A 24,149-nucleotide genomic window follows, 5' to 3' on the forward strand; every position below is an offset into this window, starting at 1 on the left:
GTTAATCCAGAGTCACTGTATGGAAAGACAAGGAGTGATTCCAGATGGACAGTGGGTCAAATGAGATCAGCCATTCTCCCTGTGAGGAGGGGCTCCCATTAGCTGCTCTCCCCAGAGAGCTAAAGGAGGGAAGCTGCTCATACACTCTGTCCCTCTCTGCTCAGGATATTGGGGTTCAGCTTCCTGGGTCAGATGCTGCAGCCTCCATTGTGATCTGGGAGACCAGGCCTGGCAGCTGCTGCTCCCCCAGTGGGGCTCTGTGCTGGGAAGTGACCTTAATTAAAGCTTCTTCTCTGCCCGGCCCAGGGGATGACTTTCTGCAGCTGGTCCTAGCCCCCTAGGGCAGTCCTGGGCCCTGTTACTACTAAATTCTGAGCCAGAGTCTCCAGGTAACTGAAAGACCTCAGGGAATGTCCTAGGGTCTGGCAAGAAAGTGACTCTGCACAAACAACACCACCTCATTTCTCCTCCCATTAGCGGTTGCCAGGAGAAAATCCAGCCATGGGAGAGCAGAGCCCCAAGGAGTGGGACTGTCCCAGCCAGAGGGGCAGGGAGAGAGGACAGGGGAAGGAGAGACTGAAAGGGGCAGTGGGAGAAATGAATGTGGGGGAGAGATTTCCAGCTCTCTAGTCCACCCAGACACATGTATTGCTGCATCCTGGGGCAGAACCACTTTCCAGTGAACAAAACAAGGATCAGACAGAGCAAAAGCCAGTTCCTGACTCCATATTCCCCCTGCTGAGGTGTGGCTGCCGTGGGGTCAGTGTCTGAGGGAATCCCCCACAGTGACTCCTTTGGTTCTGCTCTTTTCTAGCCTTGTGTTCAGAGAAGGGGTGAGGGGAGAGAGAAGGGAGGTTAAAAATGTGTCTGTGGACTTAGCCTGGCAGGAGGGGCCAGGTCTAAATTGTAATAAACAGATTGAGCATTTCCCAGCATGACAGAATCTAGGGTGTCTGTCTGCAGGGAAAGGGCCTGGGGGAATTGTGATGTGAAATTAACTAAAACCGGTTGTGAAACGCCCACAACTGCCCTTCTCCCCCAGACAGGCTGCAGAATGTTTTGCTCCAGCTCATCCCAGCCTGGCGTGGGACAGGGAAGAGAAATGGCTGCAGTGGAGTCAGTCCAGGTAGAGATTATCGGGGGGTTGCTGGTGGGTTCCTGCTGGAGGAAAGGGAGAGCAAATACACCAGAGGTGGGAAGGTTTGCAGAGTCTGGTTTGGAGGTTGGAGTGAGGCAGGAAATTCACAGCGTGGGGAAAGGAGGAGGCCAGGGTGTGGCAGACCTGCTGGGAGTTATTTACTAAGTGGCCTAGATTCTAGGAACAGACCCAGGAGGTTTGGAGGTGGAAATGCCCTAATTTGTAAAGAGAGAAAATAACCCACCTACATGGAGCTAGTCAAACTGACCAGACTCCTAGTGCTGGAGCCTGACCTCATTAACCATCAGCTGCTGTGAGATATAAAGGGGACACCCATGAGTCAGGCTTATTGGAGCTGCCTCTCCCTTCATATCCCGCTCCTCACAATGAGGAGGGTGTCGGGCATCCTACCAGCGAGCTCTCCCTGGACACTGCTAGGGGCTCCATCTCCTGTATTAGTCAGTGGCTAGTAGGGGGGTGATGGATATGCTGGGAGAGATAAGGGGCTCTCTCTTCATCCCCTCACCCTGGCATTTGCTGGATACTCTGAGCCAGGTCGAGGTGGGACTCTCCTGACTATGATCCACCCAGAGCTTCCATTTGATTCACTCTTCTCTGCCACAAATAGTGGGGCTGTGAGTGGGGCAGCAAGTCCTTAGTGTTGGACTCTTACTCTTTCAGGGGCTGGTGACCTTCAAGGAGATGGCTATGTATTTTACCAGGGAAGAGTGGGCTCTGCTGGACCCCACTCAGAGAGCCCTCTACTGGGATGTCATGCAGGAGAACTATGAGACTGTGACCTCGCTGGGTAAGGGTTCCTGTCCCTTCTGTTCTTGGAAGGGGAAATGAAGAGTGAAGGTTCACGCCACCCCCACAATGCCATCTGTACCCTGTCCTGTTTCAGCATCACCCCAATAGGCCAGTGACACACATAATAGCAGAGACCCTCCTCTGCTGCAGAACACTTTGGGAACAGAGCACAGGAGCCGTATTGCACAGTGTCAAATATCTCCTGTTTGCTCAAGTGAAACTGGGGGTTAGGTCTGGCATAACTGTCCCATACCCCTAATCATTTTTGTTGCCCTTTTCTGAACCTTTTCCAATTCCAATATATCTATTTTTGAGATGGGGTGACATGTGCATGCAGTATTCAAGATGTGGGTGTATCATGGATTTATTTGCTGTTTTTGCAAATATGATCTATGAGATATTATGTCATATCGATCACTTTCTTAATTATTTCCTACATTGTTCACTTTTTTTCACTGCTGCTGCACATTGAGTGGATGTTTTCAGAGAACTATCCACAGTGACTCCAAGATCCATCTCTTGAGTGGAAACAACTAATTTAGACCCCATCATTTTGTATGTATAGTTGGGATTGTGTTTTCCAATGGGCTGCACTATGTGCTATCCTGTCATCTAGTATTGCTGAGATCCTGGATTCAGTAATATCCCTGCCCTTCCTGTTCCCTTTCTCCACCGAACCCCGCCAGCCCATGCTTCCTGTTCCCAGCTTCCCCAGGATTCTCGCACTGTCTCTGAACTTCTCTGTCAGCAAGAAGCAGTGCCAGGGACACTTGCTCTCTGTCTGGAGTCTTCGATTTCTGGGACATGGATTTACTTTCTCTGTGTTGTAAGAGGCTGTGTCATAATGAGTGTCTGTGATGTTACCCAGAGTACAATCTGGACTGTTAAATAGCTGTCCCCTCAGTCCTTCAGCATGGGGTGCCTTTTCCACTGTTTTCCCGCGAGAACAGCCCCTCTTGGCCAATAAACACACAGTCTCCAGCATGTAACTCACTCCCAGCTACACAGTATTGAGTGCTGCTAGACAGCCACTCATGAATTACACCTCAGGAGAAAACCAGCAAATTCTCAAGTGCCCAACTTTCCCCCAGAAATGTGCATCTTGCACTGTCCAGCACGCTACTGAACGATCCAAGCTCATATGAAGTCTGTCATTTCATCAGCGGAAAATGACATGCACCAGCTTGTTATCCCAAACAGAGTTTCCAACACACTTCAATCCACACATACTGGTTAGATGAACAATAAACCAAGATTGTTAACTACCAAAAACTAAAACTAGGCCCAGTCCATGAAAGGGGCACTCCCAGGAGAGACTGTATAAAGGCTGGAACATGAAACACCTTTGTAAACCTGAGACAGCTGCCTTGGGGACAATGACAGGGAGAATCCCCCAAAGTGACTCCTTTGTTTCTGCTCTTCTCTGGCCTCCGATTGTTCCTTCCAACGTGGAGTACTTTGCACTTGTCTCTACTGAATTTGATCCTATTTACTTCAGATCATTTCTCCCGTTTGTCCAGATCATTTTGAATTTTAATCCAATCCTCCAAAGCACTTACAACCCCTCCCAGCTTGGTGTTGTCCGCAAACTTGATACGTGTAAGAGAGAGACTGTTACTGGGAGGGTTTCCCCATGTGTCAGAGGGTTACACCCTGGTGGGAGGGGGCTAGGCCTGTACTGGAATAAGGCCACTCTGTGCTTCACAGTGTGCTAGAACCTAGAATGTGCATTAGCAGGGGAAAAGCTGAGGGGAATCGGCTTGTGGAATGGACAAAAGCCTAGTCTGAATTCTCACACCTTGCCCTTTTCACCCCGGCAGGCCAGAGAATAACATCCATGTTTCGCTGCAGATCATCTCGTCCTCCCAGGGGCAAGGAAATGGCTGCAATGGAGCTGGCTCAGGTAAGAGATTATCAGGGTGGCGGGCTCTGCTTGGAGGTTGAGGAGCAGTAAATGCATAAGAGGGTGGGAATTGCTAGAGGTGGTGGGAAGCAGGAAATATCTCGGGTGGAGAAAGGGAGGGGACAGCATGTGACAAACCTGCTGAGACTTGTGTAGTGTAGGGCGTGATGGGTTGTCACCCCCAGGAGGCAGTTTGTGAAGCTTCTGGGAACTGCTGTGTCCTCTAACCCTCACGCTGGGCTGGCCCTTCTCACACTGCTTTGCTGGAGATTTCGCCAGCCTCTCCAGGGCCTGTTATCACCCAACACAACAGCAGGTGGCGCCATGCAGCCAACTGAGCTACCTGAGTGCGTTACCTAAGCCACGCAAGGACAGATAGAAGACAAGAGCCAATTTCCCACTCCCTAACCTTGCACACTTGCTGTAGTATAAATCCAGAATGATACCATATTATAGTGCACAGGGATCTCTATAATGCAAGCTCATTAATGTAGTTCCCCTTCCCCTCGATATGGGACAGATGTGCACAACAAGCTGAGATTTTCCCCAGACACTTCACTCAAAATACGCTGGTTAAGATAAAGCATCAAACAGGTTTATTAACTGCAGAAAGATAGATTAAGTGATTATAAGTGATAACAAACAGATCAAAGCAGATTATTTAGCAAATAACCAAAACTCAGACTAAGCCTAACATACTAGATGGATAGAATTTGAATTAGCAATTTCTCACCCTGACTGATGGTACAAGCAGTCCCCCAAGTTTCCATACACAAGCTAGAAATCTCTTGATCCTGGGAGCAGGACTTCCCCCACATCCGTTTTTGTTTCTCAGGTGTTTCCAGAAGTTCTCTTGTGTGGAGAATGAGGCCAAGAGATGATGTCACACCCCACCTTATGTAGCTTTTCCATATGGTGGGAACCTTTTGTTCCAAACTCAGTTCCTAGTCCAGTTTGTGGAAAAATACAGGTACTAAAACGGAGTTTAGTGTCATGTGGTCTGGTCACAGGCCCTGCTGAGTCATAGTAGCCATGACTCATAGGCTGGCTGAAACATTCACAGGAAGGCTAAGCTCTTCCACAGTCCATTGTCTTTGTTGAGCCATCAGCACTGTCTGGCTTCTTCATTGTTGTACCTGAAAGGCTCATTGTGGGTGTTACCCAGAGTAAGCACATTTGAAATACAGATACAGAGTCAATATCCATAACTTCAGATATGAACATGATATGTGCACACAAATAGGATAATCATATTCAGCAAATCAGAACTTTTCCAGTGACACCACACATGATGCATCTTCTACAAAATAGATCATAATTATGTCCTAATCATATTATAATCATACCACTATGATGAATATGGGGGTGTAGTGTCAGATAGGTCCTAATTTCAAGGCACAGGAGTTGGGAATGGAACTTCCCCTCTTTGTGGAACAGGAAATAACCCTCCAGCCAGGGCTGGGACAACTTCCCAGACTCTCAGTGATGGAGCCTGAATCTACTGACATTTCATTAATTACCACCAACCCCAATCTTTGTGGCAACTGTAAACTTTATCAGTGATGATTTTGTACTCTCTTCTAAGTCATGGATAAGAATGTTAAATAGCACAGGACCAAGAACCAATCCCTGCAGGAACCTGCTAGAAAGAAATCCACTCGATCATGGTTCCCCATTTACTATCAGAGTTTTTAATCTATTTAATGTATGCCGTGTTTATTTTGTATCATTCTAGTTTTTTTAGTAAAAATATTGTGCTAATCAAGTCATGTCCCTTACGGAAGTTTAGGTATATTACATCAATACTATTAGCTGCAACCAAACTTTTGATCTCATCCAATAAGGATATCCCGTTAGTTTGATAGGCTCTATTTTCTCTAAACCTTTGTTAATGGGCACTACAATTCTGACCTTCTAACTTCTATTCTTTCTGAATGACTTCCCCTTTCTTCCATATATTTTATTTGGAGAGTGCTTGGATTCCTACCAGGGAGCCACTATCAGGGTCCAGAGATAGCCCCATCTCCTATATTAAGCTCTGGCTAGTAGCTATGTGATAAATGTGAAGACCCTGCTTCTTTCTGTCATATGGGAGACACAAAGGTTCTCTCTTTCTACCCTCCGATGCCTCCTGGATGCTGTAAGCAAGGTGGAGTGGGACTCTGTTAACATGTGCCTCCCGGAGCTTCCATTTCCCTGGTGCTGCTGTTCCGTGAATAGTGGGGTTGTGAGTGGGTCAGCAGGTACTGAGTATTGGACTCCTGCTCTTTCAGGGGCCGGTGACCTTCGAGGAGGTGTCTGTGTATTTCTCCAGGGAAGAGGGGACTCTGCTGGACCCCACTCAGAGAGCCCTCTACAGAGATGTCATGCAGGGGAACTATGAGACGATGGTCTTGCTGGGTAAGGATTCCTGTCCCTTCTGTTCTTGGAAGGGGAAATGAAGAGTGAAGGTTCATGCCACCCCCACAATGTCATCTGTACCCTGTCCTGTCTAAGCATCACCCCAATAGGCCAGTAACATACATACTACCAGAGACCCTCCTCTGCTGCAGAACACTTTGGGAACAGAGCACAGGAGCAGCATCACACAATGTCAAATATCTCCTCTTTACTCAAGTAAAACTGGGGTTAGGTCCAGCATAATGAACAGAAGCTTCCTACCCCCAGCCTTCTCTCAAACCCTGAGCCTTCTCTACCCAAACCAGAATGTGCTTGGGGTGTAACAAGCAGGCGGCTGTAGTCAGAGCTGCCAGTCCAGGGTTACTTATCATACAGACACTCAGTGCGTCCTTGAACGCTGGCTGGGAGTATCCAGACAGGGGAGCTCCAGCAGCAGAACACTGAATCTCACCCAGGATTACAGATGACACAACTCCTCGCTGATCTGGATTGCACCCCAGCATGTGAAAATGGCCTAGGTTGGTAGTGACATTTCTTGAGACATGGAGAGTCTTGCTCCCATATCACCAGGTGTAATAAAAATAACAGGAAAGGCCAAATATGGAAAACTGATTGTTCAGCTTGCTTTTGACCTGCATCATATTTTGCAATATATTCCAAATAAGGAAATTAACGTGCAACGTATGTGTCATTGTTTGTGGTTTTAAGCTGTAAAAGGCTTGTGTGATTTTTAGCTCGGGAACAGTATTCCAACAGCTGTCGCCCCCTGCGTGCTTGTAACCAAGAAAAGAGCCTCAGGCTGAGCTGATTCAAATATTAATCCTGTGGTCGTTTTCCACAACAGCCTCAATAGGTCCCTGTGATGGAATGTAAGGCTACATCTAGACTACCCACCGTATCGGCGGGTTAAAATCGATTGCTCGGGGATCGATATATGGCGTCTCATCTAGACGCCATATATCGATCCCCGAGCGCGCTTATATCGATTCCGGAACAACACCAACCCCAACGGAGTTGCTGATTTGACACGGGGAGCTGCGGACATTGATCCCACGCGGTGAGGATGGGTGAGTAATCCGATCTTAGATATTCGACTTCAGTTACGTTATTCACGTAGCTGAATTTGCGTATCTAAGATCGATTTCCCCCCGTAGTGTAGACCAGCCCTTAATGTCTTCACACCTTCCCCCTGCAGGAGAATGGCTGTTTGACCAGCTGTTTGCCTTGCTGTCTCTGAGGAACTGGTCTGTGGGTGTTCCCCAGAACTGTAACTTTTTCAGTAATATCATACTGTAAAATCTCACAATTTTACATACAGTGTTACTACACATTTTAACAGGAGGATAATATTCAGTAGGTTATGCGTTTTCTAATGATACCTCACAAGCCATACTGGGTACAAAATTGATCATAATTTTCTAGAAGAGTGAACACAGGGGTACAGATTGACACAGTGTGTGTGTGTGTGTTCCCAGCAGATATGTGGGTATTTCAATCCCTCATAAGCACAATGTTTGGCATCTTCAAGGACCTGGGGAACTGGTCCTGGGAATTCACTAGTTTAGCAAGTGTGAGACTGCATGAAATTGTGAGACACTTTGGTATTAATAATAAAATAATATAATCTGATAAAATTGCAATGAATCATGCTAGGTATGCCATGTAAAGTGTCAGTGAAAATGTTATGATTTGCCAAGTATGATGATTTTGTTTCTATGTTTCTATCACCTTTGTATTGTGAGTTACAGATATGTAAGGTATATCTGTATTTCCAGACTTGTGCAGTTTTTCTGGGTGACACCCCCAGACATATTGGCATCAACATTGCCTAGCATGTTTGATGGCCCATTGAGGGTCATCAGCAGTACAATGAACCTATGGACCAAGGGGATACACCTATTGAGTCAGCAAGACATGCTGGGGTTTGCCTGTGTAATGAAACCTCCAAAGCTTTTCCATGCCATGTGCTGTGAAGCTTGTGTTTGGGACACAGGAAGTACAAGCCACATGGCAAAAGGAATATAAAGCGCAGCTGCATCATCTCCATCTTGTCTTCAATCCCCCTTCCTACCTCTGGAGCAACTTCTCTACAAACTGAACCCTGGAACAAAGGACTGAATGACCCATCCAAGCTGTGGATGCGTTCCAGACAGACTTTCAAGCCAGCAACTCACCAATACTGCTAAGAACCTGATATATCCATTTTGGAATGTATCTGACTGCGTTTCCATTTAAATTCTTTCTGTCTTTCTTTCTTTTAAACCTTTAGTTTAGATGCTAAAGAATTGTCTGGAAGGATGGAATTTAACTTCAATCTTTCATTTGTTCTTTCTTCTAAACATTTAGTTTAACTGCTAAAGGATTGGCTGGCAGCATGGTATTTTGGATGAGATCCAAACCTGGGTAATGTGGCTAACCTTCTACCCACCCACTTCCTGGATCCAATTAGGATCACTCTCCTGCTGCCCTCTGGCCATGCTGTGTCACAGTGAGCAGAGTTTTTAAATAACCTCTCACTGTACAGGACCTAGTTGCTGATTAGGAGTCAGAGAACTGTCATGCAATAAAGGGGGCCGTGTGATTTCTTTTTTCAGAGTCTCGTTAACCAGTGTGTGGGATCAGAAGCACAGTTTGTGACTGGTCAGTGAGTTTAACTTCAGTGTTAACCACCAGTATGGGGAGCATCTGCTCTCCTTTTTCAGCCTGCTCTGACCTTGGCATTTTCAGTGAGGACTGCCCCAGGCACACTAGGTCACACTAAGCACTGAAGATAAATTAACAGAATGTTTTTGATGATCAAGTTGTATGAAATCAACTGAACTCCTTTGTTTTCTTTCTGTCTCTATCACAGCAGGCGATGCAATGACGTGTGAGGTTCAGCACAGACCAGAAAAAGAACAGGGAAACCAGCCAGGGGAGAAAATGGATAAATTTATTTCCTGTCAGGGAACTCAGAAGGGCCTTAAGGAAACCAGAATACAGCAGGAAATCTGCAGGGAAAAGCAAAAAAAATACATGTGCTGAGTGTGGGAAAAACTTCACTTACAGATCAGGCCTTTCTCAACATCAGAGAATCCACACAGGGGAGAGGCCCTGTGAATGCAATGAATGCGGGAAAACTTTCAGTCGCAGCTCGCACCTTATTGGGCATCAGAGAAACCACACAGGGAAGAGATCCTATGAATGCACTGAGTGCGGGAAAACTTTCAGTCACAGCTCACACCTTATTCGGCATCAGAGAATCCACACACAGGAGGGGTCCTATGAATGCAGTGAGTGCGGGAAAACCTTCAATCGCAGCTCTCACCTTATTCAGCATCAGAGAATCCACACGAGCAAGAAGCCCCGCGAATGCTGTCAGTAGGCCTGCACAACTCGTAAAGTGGTGATGTAGAGAAATCTCTGTATTAACTATCTCTATAAATCTTTATAACATTGCATTGTGTTATTTTGTATTAAGTATCTTTATCTTTATGACATTGCATCCGGCGTGATGTTATTTTATAATTCATATGACTTGGCATTGTGCCTCTCTATTTTCATACAACTTTGTATTAGATCCCTATATAGAAAATTAGTAGAAAACTTTGTATCAAATGTTATAGCCCCTAAGGATAGTATAGTTAAAGTAAAAGAAAACATGTGCCTTTTTGCTAGAAATAGAATAAGATCTTCCCCCGCACTCTGTAATCAATTGCTCTATTGACTGAATGAGGTGTGAATGAGTGAGGCTTGGAAGACACCCACTTCCAGACAGCTACAACAGTTGAAGAGGGAATGGGAGCCAGAGCAAAGGACAATACAACTTGTCAAGTGGGCCCAATAAAGAAGAGCAGACATATTGATGGCCTCAGGGATTAGAAGCAAGCACCTTCTTTAGAAAACACCCTCTTTGAGCAGCATTGGGACAACACCCAGAGAAAAGCAGCACAAAGACCAACGGACGCAGACCCAAATTTTGAATCTGGTCTAGATTTGCATAAAAGGGAAGCTGCTATAAATGCGAGGTGTCTTGCAGAAGGACCCCGGATCTCATCTTGTCACCATCGGACCATCGATTTGGATCGGTAGAAGCCCGGCTCCACCCCTCCCCCATCTAACTCACCTGGCCAGTGCAGTTAAGGGGAGCAACTAGTTGGTAACAACAGCAAGACGGAGTGTGTTTATGTCTGTGTGTGTGCGTGAATGCATGACTGTGATATATATCTCATGTGCATATCATAGAGTATTAATTGATACCTGTATTACTAATAAATGTGGCATTTTGCCTTAATCCCCCTGAAAAGTTCCTATACAGTACTTTGAGTAAAACAGCGAGGGCCACAATACTCCAAAGAAAACAGCTGAGGACCGAAACCCCCCGGCCCTGCGGAAACACCCCCCACTCAGGACCTCCCAGCCTGGCGGAAACACCTCGCCCAGCCCTGCAGAAACAAACCCTCCTTCCCCAGCGCCGCCTCACCAAAACAGCTGTGGGTCAAAAAGGAAGGTTGGTGGTGGGGAGGTGTTACTTGAAGTTAAATCAACCAGGGACTCCCAGCCAAAGAGGTGGCTGGGAGCCCTCAGGGTCAAATTAAAGGGCCTGGGGCTCTGACGACTGGGGGAACCCGGAGCTTTTCAGGGCTGGGGCAGGGATTTAAAGGTCCCAGAGCTCCTGCTGCTGAGGGGAGCCTGAGCCCTTGAAATCCCAGCCTCACTCCATCCCCTGGAGCTGCTGCCAGGATTCAAAGGGCTCTGTGCTGCCTGCAGCCACAGGGATCCCTGAGCCCTTTAAATCTCAGCTGCTGCCGGGATTCAAAGGGCTCTGGGCTGCCCGTGGCGGTGGGGAGCCCTGAGAACTTTAAACCTCGGCTGCGGCCGGGAATCTCTGCGAGCAGCCCAGAGCCCTTTGAATCCCGGCTGTGGCTGGCAGGCCGGCTTTAGGAAGTGCGGGGCCCAATTTGAACATTTTTGGCGGGGTCCCGCAGGGATGATTGGGGAGAAAAAAGCCTTTCAGTTCTTAACAACCGGTTCCCTATAAAAAGTTCTGCCACAGTATGTATTTTTTGTACCAGTAGGGTTACCATACGTCCGTATTTTCCTCCCAGATGGCGATTTAAGAACCAAAAAGCCTGACATGTCCGGGAAAGTACAGATGTATGTTAACCCTACCTAAAAGTTCTTTTTTAAAAAGATGAGTCTGAACTAGAAATGAGCTCTGCCACTCCCTTAGGGTGTGCTAGGGTGCACATGTGTGGGTCCCAGCTGCTCCCTGCCCATCTCATTGAAGCAGGTGTGCAGGGTTACTTCCCTCGGAACTGCAGGGCACCAGTGAACATGGGGCTGGCTGGAGGTGGGGGAGGGGGAGGATGCGAGAGGTAAGGTCTGGCTGCAGGCTGGGCAAGGGGTGTGGGGCAGGCTGGAGACAAGAGGTGTGGGGTGGGCTGGCTGGCTTCAGGCAGGGCCACAGGGAGGGTGCGGCATGGGTTGGCAGGGCTGGAGACAAAGGAGTGCGGGACTGGCTGGCTTCAGGCAGCGGGGTGCGGCAGGGGTTGGCTGGAGACGGGTTGGTGCAGGGCTGAAGGCAAGGCAGGGGGTACGGGGTTGGCTGGAGACAGGGCAGGGGGCGCAGGGCTGGTGCGGGCAGGGCAGGCAGTATGGCAGGGGTTGGCTGGAGACAGGGCAGGGGGTGCAGGGCTGGTGCGGGCAGGGCAGGCAGTGTGGCAGGGGCTGGCTGGACACAGGGAAGGGGGTGCAGGGCTGGCTGGAGACGGGTTGGTGCAGGGCTGAAGGCAAGGCAGGGGGTGTGGGGCTGGCTGGAGATGGGCAGGCTGCAGGCAGGAACTGGTGCAAGCAGGGCAGGAGGTGCGGGGCTGGTGCGGGCAGGGGGTGCAGCAGGGGCTGGCTGGGGACGGGCTGGCTGCAGCAGGGCAGGGGATGCAGGTACAGGGGGTACAGCCCATCCTCTATGGTGAGTGCCTCCTTCTCCTCCTCCTCCTCCTCCTCCTCCCCCCTCTCCCACTAGGGTAGCAGCAGCAGCCTGGGGCTTGGGGGCTATTTCAAGGGCGCCGCAGCGCCCCTGCTTCCACTGCCCCAGCTCTGTAAATAGCCGCGGGAACCCTGGGGAAGCGGCGGGGCTCCAGTGGCTATTTAAAGGGCCGGGGAGGTAGAAGCAACGGGAGTCCTGGACTTTTTAAATAGCCCCCAGAGCCCCGCAGCCATACCCCAGGGCTCCAGCAGCAGGGCTCTAGTGGCAATTTAAAGGGCCTGGGGTTCCAGGCCTTTTAAATTGCCCCCTGGGGAAACTGGGCCACCCTGGTACAGCGCACTGGCTTTTGCTGGTACTGGGGCTTGGGTGTGGGGTCCTCTTAGGAGCGAGGCCGATTCAAGGGAATTGGTTAAATTGGCCTAAAGCCGGCCCTGGTGGCTGGGATTTAAAGAGCTCTGAGCTCCCCGCCCGCCTGCCCAGAGCCCTATAAATCCTGGCCGCGGCTGAGATTTAAAGAGCTCTGGGCTCCCTGCGGCTTCAGGCAGCTCAGAACCTTTTGAATCCCGGCCGCGGCTGAACTTTAAAGGGGTTTGGATTCCCCGCGGCTACGGGCAGCCCAGAGCTCTTTGATTCCCGGCTGCGGGACGCACAGTGAGACTTCACGGGCCGCACGTTGCCCGTGGGCCGTATGTTGTGCAGGCCTGGCATGGCACCTAACCAGTATGTGTGGATTGAAGTGTGTTGGAAACTCTGTTTGGGGTAACAAGCTGGTGCATGTCATTTTCCGCTGATGAAATGACAGACTTCATATGAGCTTGGGTCATTCAGTAGCGTGCTGGACAGTGCAAGATGCACATTTCTGGGGGAAAGTTGGGCACTTGAGAATTTGCTGGTTTTCTCCTGAGGTGTAATTCATGAGTGGCTGTCTAGCAGCACTCAATACTGTGTAGCTGGGAGTGAGTTACATGCTGGAGACTGTGTGTTTATTGGCCAAGAGGGGCTGTTCTCGCGGGAAAACAGTGGAAAAGGCACCCCATGCTGGAGGACTGAGGGGACAGCTATTTAACAGTCCAGATTGTACTCTGGGTAACGTCACAGACACTCATTATGACAGAGCCTCTTACAACACAGAGAAAGTAAATCCATGTCCCAGAAATCGAAGACTCCAGACAGAGGGCAAGTGTCCCTGGCACTGCTTCTTGCTGACAGAGAGGTTCAGAGACAGTGCGAGAATCCTGGGGAAGCTGGGAACAGGAAGCATGGGCTGGCGGGGTTCAATGGAGAAAGGGAACAGGAAGGGCAGGGATATTACTGAATCCAGTATCTCAGCAGTACTAGATGACAGGATAGCACATAGTGCAGCCCATTGGAAAACACAATCCCAACTATACATACAAAATGATGGGGTCTAAATTAGTTGTTTCCACTCAAGAGATGGATCTTGGAGTCACTGTGGATAGTTCTCTGAAAACATCCACTCAATGTGCAGCAGCAGTGAAAAAAAGTGAACAATGTAGGAAATAATTAAGAAAGTGATAGATATGACAGAATATCTCATAGATCATATTTGTAAAAACAGCAAATAAATCCATGATACACCCACATCTTGAATACTGCATGCACATGTCACCCCATCTCAAAAATAGATATATTGGAATTGGAAAAGGTTCAGAAAAGGGCAACAAAAATGATTAGGGGTATGGGACAGTTATGCCAGACCTAACCCCCAGTTTCACTTGAGCAAACAGGAGATATTTGACACTGTGCAATACGGCTCCTGTGCTCTGTTCCCAAAGTGTTCTGCAGCAGAGGAGGGTCTCTGCTATTATGTGTGTCACTGGCCTATTGGGGTGATGCTGAAACAGGACAGGGTACAGATAGCATTGTGGGGGTGGCGTGAACCTTCACTCTTCATTTCCCCTTCCAAGAACAGAAGGGACAGGAACCCTTACCCAGCGAGGTCACAGTCTCATAGTTCTCCTGCATGACATCCCAGTAGAGGGCTCTCTGAGTGGGGTCCAGCAGAGCCCACTCTTCCCTGGTGAAATACATAGCCATCTCCTTGAAGGTCACCAGCCCCTGAAAGAGTAAGAGTTCAACACTAAGGACTTGCTGCCCCACTCACAGCCCCACTATTTGTGGCAGAGAAGAGTGAATCAAATGGAAGCTCTGGGTGGATCATAGTCAGGAGAGTCCCACCTCGACCTGGCTCAGAGTATCCAGCAAATGCCAGGGTGAGGGGATGAAGAGAGAGCCTCTTATCTCTCCCAGCATATCCATCACCCCCCTACTAGCCACTGACTGATACAGGAGATGGAGCCCCTAGCAGGGTCCAGGGAGAGCTCGCTGGTAGGATGCCCGACACCCTCCTCATTGTGAGGAGCGGGATATGAAGGGAGAGGCAGCTCCAATAAGCCTGACTCATGGGTGTCCCCTTTATATCTCACAGCAGCTGATGGTTAATGAGGTCAGGCTCCAGCACTAGGAGTCTGGTCAGTTTGACTAGCTCCATGTAGGTGGGTTATTTTCTCTCTTCACAAATTAGGGCATTTCCACCTCCAAACCTCCTGGGTCTGTTCCTAGAATCTAGGCCACTTAGTAAATAACTCCCAGCAGGTCTGCCACACCCTGGCCTCCTCCTTTCCCCACGCTGTGAATTTCCTGCCCCGCTCCAACCTCCAAACCAGACTCTGCAAACCTTCCCACCTCTGGTGTATTTGCTCTCCCTTTCCTCCAGCAGGAACCCACCAGCAACCCCCCGATAATCTCTACCTGGACTGACTCCACTGCAGCCATTTCTCTTCCCTGTCCCACGCCAGGCTGGGATGAGCTGGAGCAAAACATTCTGCAGCCTGTCTGGGGGAGAAGGGCAGTTGTGGGCGTTTCACAACCGGTTTTAGTTAATTTCACATCACAATTCCCCCAGGCCCTTTCCCTGCAGACAGACACCCTAGATTCTGTCATGCTGGGAAATGCTCAATCTGTTTATTACAATTTAGACCTGGCCCCTCCTGCCAGGCTAAGTCCACAGACACATTTTTAACCTCCCTTCTCTCTCCCCTCACCCCTTCTCTGAACACAAGGCTAGAAAAGAGCAGAACCAAAGGAGTCACTGTGGGGGATTCCCTCAGACACTGACCCCACGGCAGTCACACCCCAGCAGGGGGAATATGGAGTCAGGAACTGGCTTTTGCTCTGTCTGATCCTTGTTTTGTTCACTGGAAAGTGGTTCTGCCCCAGGATGCAGCAATACATGTGTCTGGGTGGACTAGAGAGCTGGAAATCTCTCCCCCACATTCATTTCTCCCACTGCCCCTTTCAGTCTCTCCTTCCCCTGTCCTCTCTCCCTGCCCCTCTGGCTGGGACAGTCCCATTCCTGGGGGCTTTGCTCTCCCATGACTGGATTTTCTCCTGGCAACCGCTAATGGGAGGAGAAATGAGGTGGTGTTGTTTGTGCAGAGTCACTTTCTTGCCAGACCCTAGGACATTCCCTGAGGTCTTTCAGTTACCTGGAGACTCTGGCTCAGAATTTAGTAGTAACAGGGCCCAGGACTGCCCTAGCGGGCTAGGACCAGCTGCAGAAAGTCATCCCCTGGGCCGGGCAGAGAAGAAGCTTTAATTAAGGTCACTTCCCAGCACAGAGCCCCACTGGGGGAGCAGCAGCTGCCAAGCCTGGTCTCCCAGATCACAATGGAGGCTGCAGCATCTGACCCAGGAAGCTGAACCCCAATATCCTGAGCAGAGAGGGACAGAGTGTATGAGCAGCTTCCCTCCTTTAGCTCTCTGGGGAGAGCAGCTAATGGGAGCCCCTCCTCACAGGGAGAATGACTGATCTCATTTGACCCACTGTCCATCTGGAATCACTCCTTGTCTTTCCATACAGTGACTCTGGATTAACAACGGTCTCAATGACACCGGATTTCAGAAAGAATGAGTTCAGAACGCTGTGGAACAGACCATCGTGTGGCAGTGCTGACTCCCTTCCCACCTCCCTCACCCCCGCAGATCTAGGACAAGGACTGGGGGCAAAAATTTTCCAAACGGAACCGAAAGTTCCTGCAGTTTTCAAAAGAGGAGAAAAGTAAATTCTGTGATTTCACACTAACAGTGTTTGCTAAGTGGACAGAAAGTTATCACAGTGACAGGGCACGTGACTGGGGAATGGACTTGGTGACCTGGTGACTAGGAGCCAGCCAGAGGGGCAGGGAGAGAGGACAGGGGAAGGAGAGACTGAAAGGGGCAGTGGGAGAAATGAATGTGGGGGAGAGATTTCCAGCTCTCTAGTCCACCCAGACACATGTATTGCTGCATCCTGGGGCAGAACCACTTTCCAGTGAACAAAACAAGGATCAGACAGAGCAAAAGCCAGTTCCTGACTCCATATTCCCCCTGCTGGGGTGTGACTGCGGTGGGGTCAGTGTCTGAGGGAATCCCCCACAGTGACTCCTTTGGTTCTGCTCTTTTCTAGCCTTGTGTTCAGAGAAGGGGTGAGGGGAGAGAGAAGGGAGGTTAAAAATGTGTCTGTGGACTTAGCCTGGCAGGAGGGGCCAGGTACAAGTTGACCAGAGAGAAGGATCATGGTTAGCAGCAGCCCCCAGACACCCCCTAGTACCCAGAGCCCAGACCCCCCAGCCAGGGGCCCCAGACACCCCCCAGCCAGGATCCCATCAGATATTTCCTGGGACGCAGCCCCCAGAGTCCCTGGCCAGGGACCCCAGATACCCCTCAAAGCCTCACCGGCCAGAGAACCCCCGCCACACCATGATTGCCAGGTTGGGAATCCCAAAGAGTTCCCCCCACCAAGAGCCCCCAGTAGCCAGGGACCCCCTCAAGGGATCCCCCCCACTGGGAATTCAGTCCCTCACTGCCTACCTAGGAACTTCCCCACCCTCCAGAACGATCTACCCTGACATTTGCCTGGGACCCCCTCCTCTGCCCAGTGTGACCCCCTGATGCTTTACAGTGCGACCCATCACTCTGCTTCCCTGGCATGCCCTCACTTAGGGCATTTGGAGGATCTTTGCTGCCCTAGCTCCAATTTCACGGCTTGGGCCACTGGAGCTGGGGTCATGGCTCCCACGGGTTGGGCCCCTGGAACTGGGGGTAGGGCTCCCACGGGTTGGGCCCCTGGAAATGGGGTCAGGGCCCGCACGGGTTGGGCCCCTGGAGCTGGGGTCAGGGCCCCCACGGGTGGGGCCACTGGAGCTGGGGTCAGGGCCTGCAAGGGTGGGGCCCCTGGAGCTGCGGTTAGGGCCAGCACGGGTGGGGCCCCTGGAGCTGGTCCACACGGGTTGGGCCCCTGGAGCTGGGGTCTGGGCCCCCACGAGTTGGGCGCCTGGAGCTGGGGTCAGGGTCCCAAGGGTGAGGCCCCTGGAGCTGGGGTCAGGGACCTAGGGGTTGGGCCTTTGAGGCTGGGATCAGGGCCCCCACGATTTCGGCCCCTGGAGCTAGGGTCAGAGTCCGCACGGGCTGAGCCCCTGGAGCTGGGGTCAGGGCACCCACGGGTTTGGCCCCTGGAGCTCGGGTCAGGGCCCCCACGGATTCGGACCCTGGAGCTGCGGTAAGGGCCCGCACGGGTTGGGCCCCGGGAGCTCGAGTGAGGGTCTAAACAGGTTGGGCCCCTGGAGCTGGGGTCAGGCCCCGCACAGGTTGGGCCCCTGGAGCTGGGGTCAGGGCCCCCACGGGGTTGGGCCCCCGGAGTTGGGGTCAGGGGATGCACGGGTTGGGGCCCTGGAGCTAGAGTCATCGTACGAACGGGTTGGGCCACTGGAGATGAGGTCAGGGCCCCCACGGGTTAGGCCCCATAGAACTGGGGTCAGAGCCTCCACGAGTTGGGCCCCTGGAGCAGGAGTCAGGCCCCGCACAGGTGGGGCCCCTGGAGCTGGGGTCAGGGCCAACACGGTTGGGGCCCCAGGAGCTCGGGTCAGGGCCCTCATGGGTTGGGTCCCTGGAGCTGGGGTCAGTGCGCCCACGGATGGGGCCCCGGATTTGGGGTCAGGGCCCCCACGGGTTGGACCCTTGAGGCTGGGGTCCGGGCCCCCACGAGTTCAGCCCCTGGAGCTGGGGTCAGGGTCCGCACGGGTGGGGCCCCTGGAGCTGCGTTTAGGGCCAGCACAGCTGGAGCCCCTGGAGCGGGGGTCAGGGCCCCCACGGGTGGGGCCCCTGGAGCTGGGGTCAGGGCCACGAGGGGTTGGGCCTCTGGAGCTAGGGTCAGGGCCCCCACGGGTTGGGCCGCTGGAGCCAGGATCAGGGCCACGAGGGGTTGGGCCTCTGGAGCTGGGGTCAGGGCCCCCACGGGTTCGGCCCCTGGAGTTGAGGGCAGAGGACGCACTGGTTGGGGCCCTGGAGCTTGGGTCAGGATACGGACGGCTTCGGCCAATGGAGCTGGGGTCAGGGCCCGCACGGGTGGAGCACCTGAAGCTGGGGTTAGGGCCCGCACTGGTGGAGTCCCTGGAGCTCGGGTCTGGGCACCCACCGGTTGGGACCCTGGAGCTGGGGTCAGGGCCCACACGGGTGGGGCCTCTGAAGCTGGGGTCAGGGCGCCCACGGGTGGAGCCCCTGGAGCTGGGGTCAGGGCCTGCACCGGTGGGTCCCGTGGAGCTGAGGTCAGGGCCCCTACGGGTTGGGCCCATGGAGTTGAGGTCAGAGGACTCACGGGTTGGGGCCCTCGAGCTTGGATCAGGATACGAACGGGTTGGGCCCCTGGAGCTCGGGTCAGGGCACCCATGGGTTTGTCCTCGGAGCTGGGGTCAGGGCCCGCACGGGTTTGGCCCCTGGAGCTGGGGTCAGGCCCAACACGGTTGGGGCCCCAGGAGCTCGGGTCAGGGCCCGCACGGGTTGGGCCCCTGGAGCTGGTGTCAGTGCCCTCATGGGTTGGTTCCCTGGAGCTGGGGTCAGTGCGCCCACGGGTGGTGCCCCTTAATATGGGGTCAGGGCCCCCACGGGTTGGACCCTTGAGGCTGGGGTGAGGGCCCCCACGAGTTCAGCCCCTGGAGTTGGGGTCAGGGCCCGCACGGGCGGGGCCCCTGGAGCTGCGTTTAGGGCCAGCACAGCTGGAGCTCCTGGAGCTGGGGTCAGGGCCAACACGGGTGGGGCCCCAGGAGCTAAAGTCAGGGCCCACACGGGAGGAGCCCCTGGAGTTGGGGTCAGGGCCCGCACTGGTGGGGCGTCTGGAGCTGGGGTTAGGGCCCGCACTGCTGGGGTCCCTGGAGCTCGGGTCAGGGCCCCCACCGGTTGGGACCCTGGAGCTGGGGTCAGGGCACCCACCGGTTGGGACCCTGGAGCTGGGGTCAGGGCCCACACGGGTGGGGCCTCTGAAGCTGGGGTCAGGGCCCACACGGGTTAGGCCCCTGGAGCTGGGGTCAGGGCGCCCACGGGTGGAGCCCCTGGAGCTGAGGTCAGGGCCCGCACCGGTGGGTCCCGTGGAGCTGAGGTCAGGGCCCACATGGGTTGGGCCCATGGAGTTGAGGTCAGAGGATGCACGGGTTGGGGCCCTCGAGATTGGATCAGGATACGAACGGGTTGGGCCCCTGGAGATGGGGTCAGGGCCCCCACGGGTTAGGCCCCTGGAGCTGGAGTCAGGGCCCGCACGGGTTGGGCCCCTGGAGCTCGCGTCAGAGCCCCCACGGGTTGGGCCCCTGGAGTTGGTGTCAGGGCCTCCACGGGTTTGTCCCCGGAGCTGCGGTCAGGGCCCGCACGGGTTTGGCCCCTGGAGCTGGGGTCAGGGCCCACACGGTTTGGGACCCTGGAGCTGGGGTCTGCTCCCCCACGGGTTGGGTCCCTGGAGCTGGTGTCAGGGCCCACACGGGTTGGGCCACTGGATCTGGGGTTATGGCCCCCACGGGTTGGGCCCCTGGAGCTGGGGTTAGGGCCCCCACGGGTTGGGCACCTGGAGATGGGTTCAGGGCCCCCACGGGTTTGGCCCCTGGAGTTGGGGTCAGGGCCCACACGGGTGGAGCACCTGGAGCTAGGGTTAGGGCCCGCACTGGTGCGGTCCCTGGAGCTCAGGTCAGGGCCCCCACCGGTTGGGACCCTGGAGCTGGGGTCAGGGCCCACACGGGTGGGGCCTCTGAAGCTGGGATTAGGGCCCACACGGGTCAGACCCCTGGATCTCGGGTCAGGGCGCCCACGGGTGGGTCCCCTGGAGCTGAGGTCAGGGCCCACACGGGTTGGGCCCATGGAGTTGAGGTCAGAGGACGCACGGGTTGGGGTCCTCGAGCTTGGATCAGGATACGAACGGGTTGGGCCCCCGGAGATGGGGTCAGGGCCCCCACGGGTTGAGCCCCTGGAGCTGCCGTCAGGGCCCGCACGGGTTAGGCCCCATGGAGCTGGGGTCAGAGCCACCACGGGGTAGGCCCCTGGAGCAGGAGTCAGGCCCCGCACGGGTTGGGCCCCTGGAGCTGGGGTCAGGGCCCCCACGGGTTTGTCCCCAGAGCTGGGGTCAGGGCCCGCACGGGTTGGGCCCCTGGAGCTGGGGTCAGGGTGCCCACGGGAGGGGCTCCTGGATTTAGGGTCAGGGCCCCCATGGGTTGGGCCCCTGGAACTGGGGTCAGGGTCCCTACGGGTGGGGCCCCTGGAATTGGGGTCAGGGCTCCCACGGGTGGGGCCCCTACAGCTGGGGTCAGGGCGCACACCGGTTGGGCCTCTGGAGCTGGGGTCAGGGCCCACATGGGTAGGGCCCCTGGAGCTGAGGTCAGAGCCTGCACTGGTTGGGCCCCTGGAACTGGGGTCAGGGCCCCCACGATTTGGGCCCCTGGAGCTGGGGTCAGGGCCCCCAGGGGTGGAGCCCCTGGAACTAGAGTCAGGGCTAACACGGGTGGGGCCCCTGGAGCTGGGGTCAGGGCCCGCACGGGTTGGGCACCTGGAGCTGGGGTCAATACTCCCACAGGTTGGGCCCCTGGAGCTGGGGTCAGGGCCCTCACGGGTGGGTCTCCTGGAGCTGGTGTCAGGGCCCGCACGTGTTGGGCCACTGGAGCTGGGGTTATGGCCCCCACGGGTGGAGCCCCTGGAGTTGGGGTCAGGGCCCCCACGGGCTGGGCCTCTGGAGCTGATTTCAGGGCTCGCACGGGCTAGGCCTCTGGAACTGGGGTCAGGGCCCGCTCGGGTTGGGCCCCTGGAGCTGGGGTTACGGCCCAAAAGGATGGGGCCTCTGGAGCTGGGGTCAGGGCCCGCACGGGTGGGGCCCATGGAGCTGGGGTCAGAGCGCCCAGGGGTGAGACCCCTGGAGCTGGGGTCCGGGCCCCCACGGGTGGGGCCCCTGGGGTTGGGGTCAGGACCTCAATGGGTTGGGTCACTGGAGCTGGGGTTGGGGCCCGCACGGTTGTGGCCCCTGGAGCAGGGGTCAGGGCCCCATGGGTTGGGCCCCTGGAGCTGGTGTCAGGGCCCGCACGTGTTGGGCCACTGGAGCTGGGGTTATGGCCCCCACGGGTGGAGCCCCTGGAGTTGGGGTCAGGGCCTGCACTGGTGGGGCCTCTGGAGCTGGGGTCACGGCCCGCACTGGCGGAGCCCCTGGAGCTGGGGTTAGGGCCCGCGCTGCTGGGGTCCCTGCAGCTCGGGTCAGGGCCCCACCAGTTGGGACCCTGGAGCCAGGGTTAGGGCCCACACGGGTGGGGCCTCTGAAGTTAAGGTCACAGCCCGCACGGGTCAGGCCCCTGGAGCTGGGGTCAGGACGCCCACGGGTGGAGCCCCTGGAGCTGGGGTCAGGGCCCTCACCGGTGGGTCCCCTGGAGCTGAGGTCAGTGCCCTCACCGATAGGGTCCCTGGAGCTGGGGTCAGGGCCCCCACCGGTTGGGCCCCTGGAGCTGGGGTCAGGGCCCCCACCGGTTGGGCCCCTGGAGCTGGGGTCTGGGCCCCGACGGGTGGGGCCCCTGGAGCTGGGGTCAGAACCCGCACAGGTTGGGGCCCTGGAGCTGGGGTCTCGGACCCCACGGGTAGGGCCCCTGGAGCTGGAGTCAGTGCCCGCACGGGTTGGACCCCTGGAGCTAGGGTCAGGACCCACACGGGTTGGGCCCTTGGAGCTGGAGTCAGCGCCCCCACGGGTTGGACTTCTGGAGCTGGGGTCAGGGCCCGCACGGGTTTGGCCCCTGTAGCTGGGGAGAGGGCCCCCACGGGTTCGGCCCCTGCAGATGAGGTCAGGGCCCCCACGGGCTGGGCCTCTGGAGCTGATTTCAGGGCTCGCACGGGCTAGGCCTCTGGAACTGGGGTCAGGGCCCACATGGGTAGGGCCCCTGGAGCTGAGGTCAGAGCCTGCACTGGTTGGGCCCCTGGAACTGGGGTCAGGGCCCCCACGATTTGGGCCCCTGGAGCTGGGGTCAGGGCCCCCAGGGGTGGAGCCCCTGGAACTAGAGTCAGGGCTAACACGGGTGGGGCCCCTGGAGCTGGGGTCAGGGCCCGCACGGGTTGGGCACCTGGAGCTGGGGTCAATACTCCCACAGGTTGGGCCCCTGGAGCTGGGGTCAGGGCCCTCACGGGTGGGTCTCCTGGAGCTGGTGTCAGGGCCCGCACGTGTTGGGCCACTGGAGCTGGGGTTATGGCCCCCACGGGTGGAGCCCCTGGAGTTGGGGTCAGGGCCCCCACGGGCTGGGCCTCTGGAGCTGATTTCAGGGCTCGCACGGGCTAGGCCTCTGGAACTGGGGTCAAGGCCCGCTCGGGTTGGGCCCCTGGAGCTGGGGTTACGGCCCAAAAGGATGGGGCCTCTGGAGCTGGGGTCAGGGCCCGCACGGGTGGGGCCCATGGAGCTGGGGTCAGAGCGCCCAGGGGTGAGACCCCTGGAGCTGGGGTCCGGGCCCCCACGGGTGGGGCCCCTGGGGTTGGGGTCAGGACCTCAATGGGTTGGGTCACTGGAGCTGGGGTTGGGGCCCGCACGGTTGTGGCCCCTGGAGCAGGGGTCAGGGCCCCATGGGTTGGGCCCCTGGAGCTGGTGTCAGGGCCCGCACGTGTTGGGCCACTGGAGCTGGGGTTATGGCCCCCACGGGTGGAGCCCCTGGAGTTGGGGTCAGGGCCTGCACTGGTGGGGCCTCTGGAGCTGGGGTCACGGCCCGCACTGGCGGAGCCCCTGGAGCTGGGGTTAGGGCCCGCGCTGCTGGGGTCCCTGCAGCTCGGGTCAGGGCCCCACCAGTTGGGACCCTGGAGCCAGGGTTAGGGCCCACACGGGTGGGGCCTCTGAAGTTAAGGTCACAGCCCGCACGGGTCAGGCCCCTGGAGCTGGGGTCAGGACGCCCACGGGTGGAGCCCCTGGAGCTGGGGTCAGGGCCCTCACCGGTGGGTCCCCTGGAGCTGAGGTCAGTGCCCTCACCGATAGGGTCCCTGGAGCTGGGGTCAGGGCCCCCACCGGTTGGGCCCCTGGAGCTGGGGTCAGGGCCCCCACCGGTTGGGCCCCTGGAGCTGGGGTCTGGGCCCCGACGGGTGGGGCCCCTGGAGCTGGGGTCAGAACCCGCACAGGTTGGGGCCCTGGAGCTGGGGTCTCGGACCCCACGGGTAGGGCCCCTGGAGCTGGAGTCAGTGCCCGCACGGGTTGGACCCCTGGAGCTAGGGTCAGGACCCACACGGGTTGGGCCCTTGGAGCTGGAGTCAGCGCCCCCACGGGTTGGACTTCTGGAGCTGGGGTCAGGGCCCGCACGGGTTTGGCCCCTGTAGCTGGGGAGAGGGCCCCCACGGGTTCGGCCCCTGCAGATGAGGTCAGGGCCCCCACGGGCTGGGCCTCTGGAGCTGATTTCAGGGCTCGCACGGGCTAGGCCTCTGGAACTGGGGTCAGGGCCCGCTCGGGTTGGGCCCCTGGAGCTGGGGTTACGGCCCAAAAGGATGGGGCCTCTGGAGCTGGGGTCAGGGCCCGCACGGGTGGGGCCCATGGAGCTGGGGTCAGAGCGCCCAGGGGTGAGACCCCTGGAGCTGGGGTCCGGGCCCCCACGGTTGTGGCCCCTGGAGCAGGGGTC

The 24,149-nt window shown here is 55.8% G+C and overlaps 2 protein-coding genes across 2 annotated transcripts in view; one reads left to right on the plus strand and one right to left on the minus strand.

Annotated features, from left to right (window-relative positions):
• The window catches only part of LOC127052621 (zinc finger protein 560-like), a 66,908-nt gene extending 51,835 nt beyond the window's left edge, over nucleotides 1-15,073 (minus strand). The window contains exons 1-2 of the mRNA XM_050956493.1: nucleotides 14,992-15,073; nucleotides 14,172-14,298 (exon numbers count right to left, since the gene is read on the minus strand). Coding sequence (XP_050812450.1) covers nucleotides 14,172-14,298; nucleotides 14,992-15,063 — 199 coding nt within the window. The 5' untranslated portion in view covers nucleotides 15,064-15,073. The remainder of the gene's footprint in view (nucleotides 1-14,171; nucleotides 14,299-14,991) is intronic.
• On the plus strand, nucleotides 1,060-7,273 carry LOC127052629 (zinc finger protein 75A-like). The gene is made up of 5 exons (XM_050956505.1): nucleotides 1,060-1,126; nucleotides 1,820-1,946; nucleotides 3,769-3,851; nucleotides 6,125-6,251; nucleotides 7,096-7,273. The coding sequence occupies exons 1-5, from the start codon at nucleotides 1,103-1,105 to the stop codon at nucleotides 7,122-7,124; spliced, it is 390 nt and encodes a 129-aa protein (XP_050812462.1). The 5' UTR covers nucleotides 1,060-1,102; the 3' UTR covers nucleotides 7,125-7,273.
• Nucleotides 15,074-24,149: the final 9,076 nt, after the last annotated feature.

This window comes from Gopherus flavomarginatus, chromosome 5, assembly GCF_025201925.1.
Source record: "Gopherus flavomarginatus isolate rGopFla2 chromosome 5, rGopFla2.mat.asm, whole genome shotgun sequence".
In the NCBI taxonomy this organism is placed as follows: domain Eukaryota; kingdom Metazoa; phylum Chordata; order Testudines; family Testudinidae; genus Gopherus; species Gopherus flavomarginatus.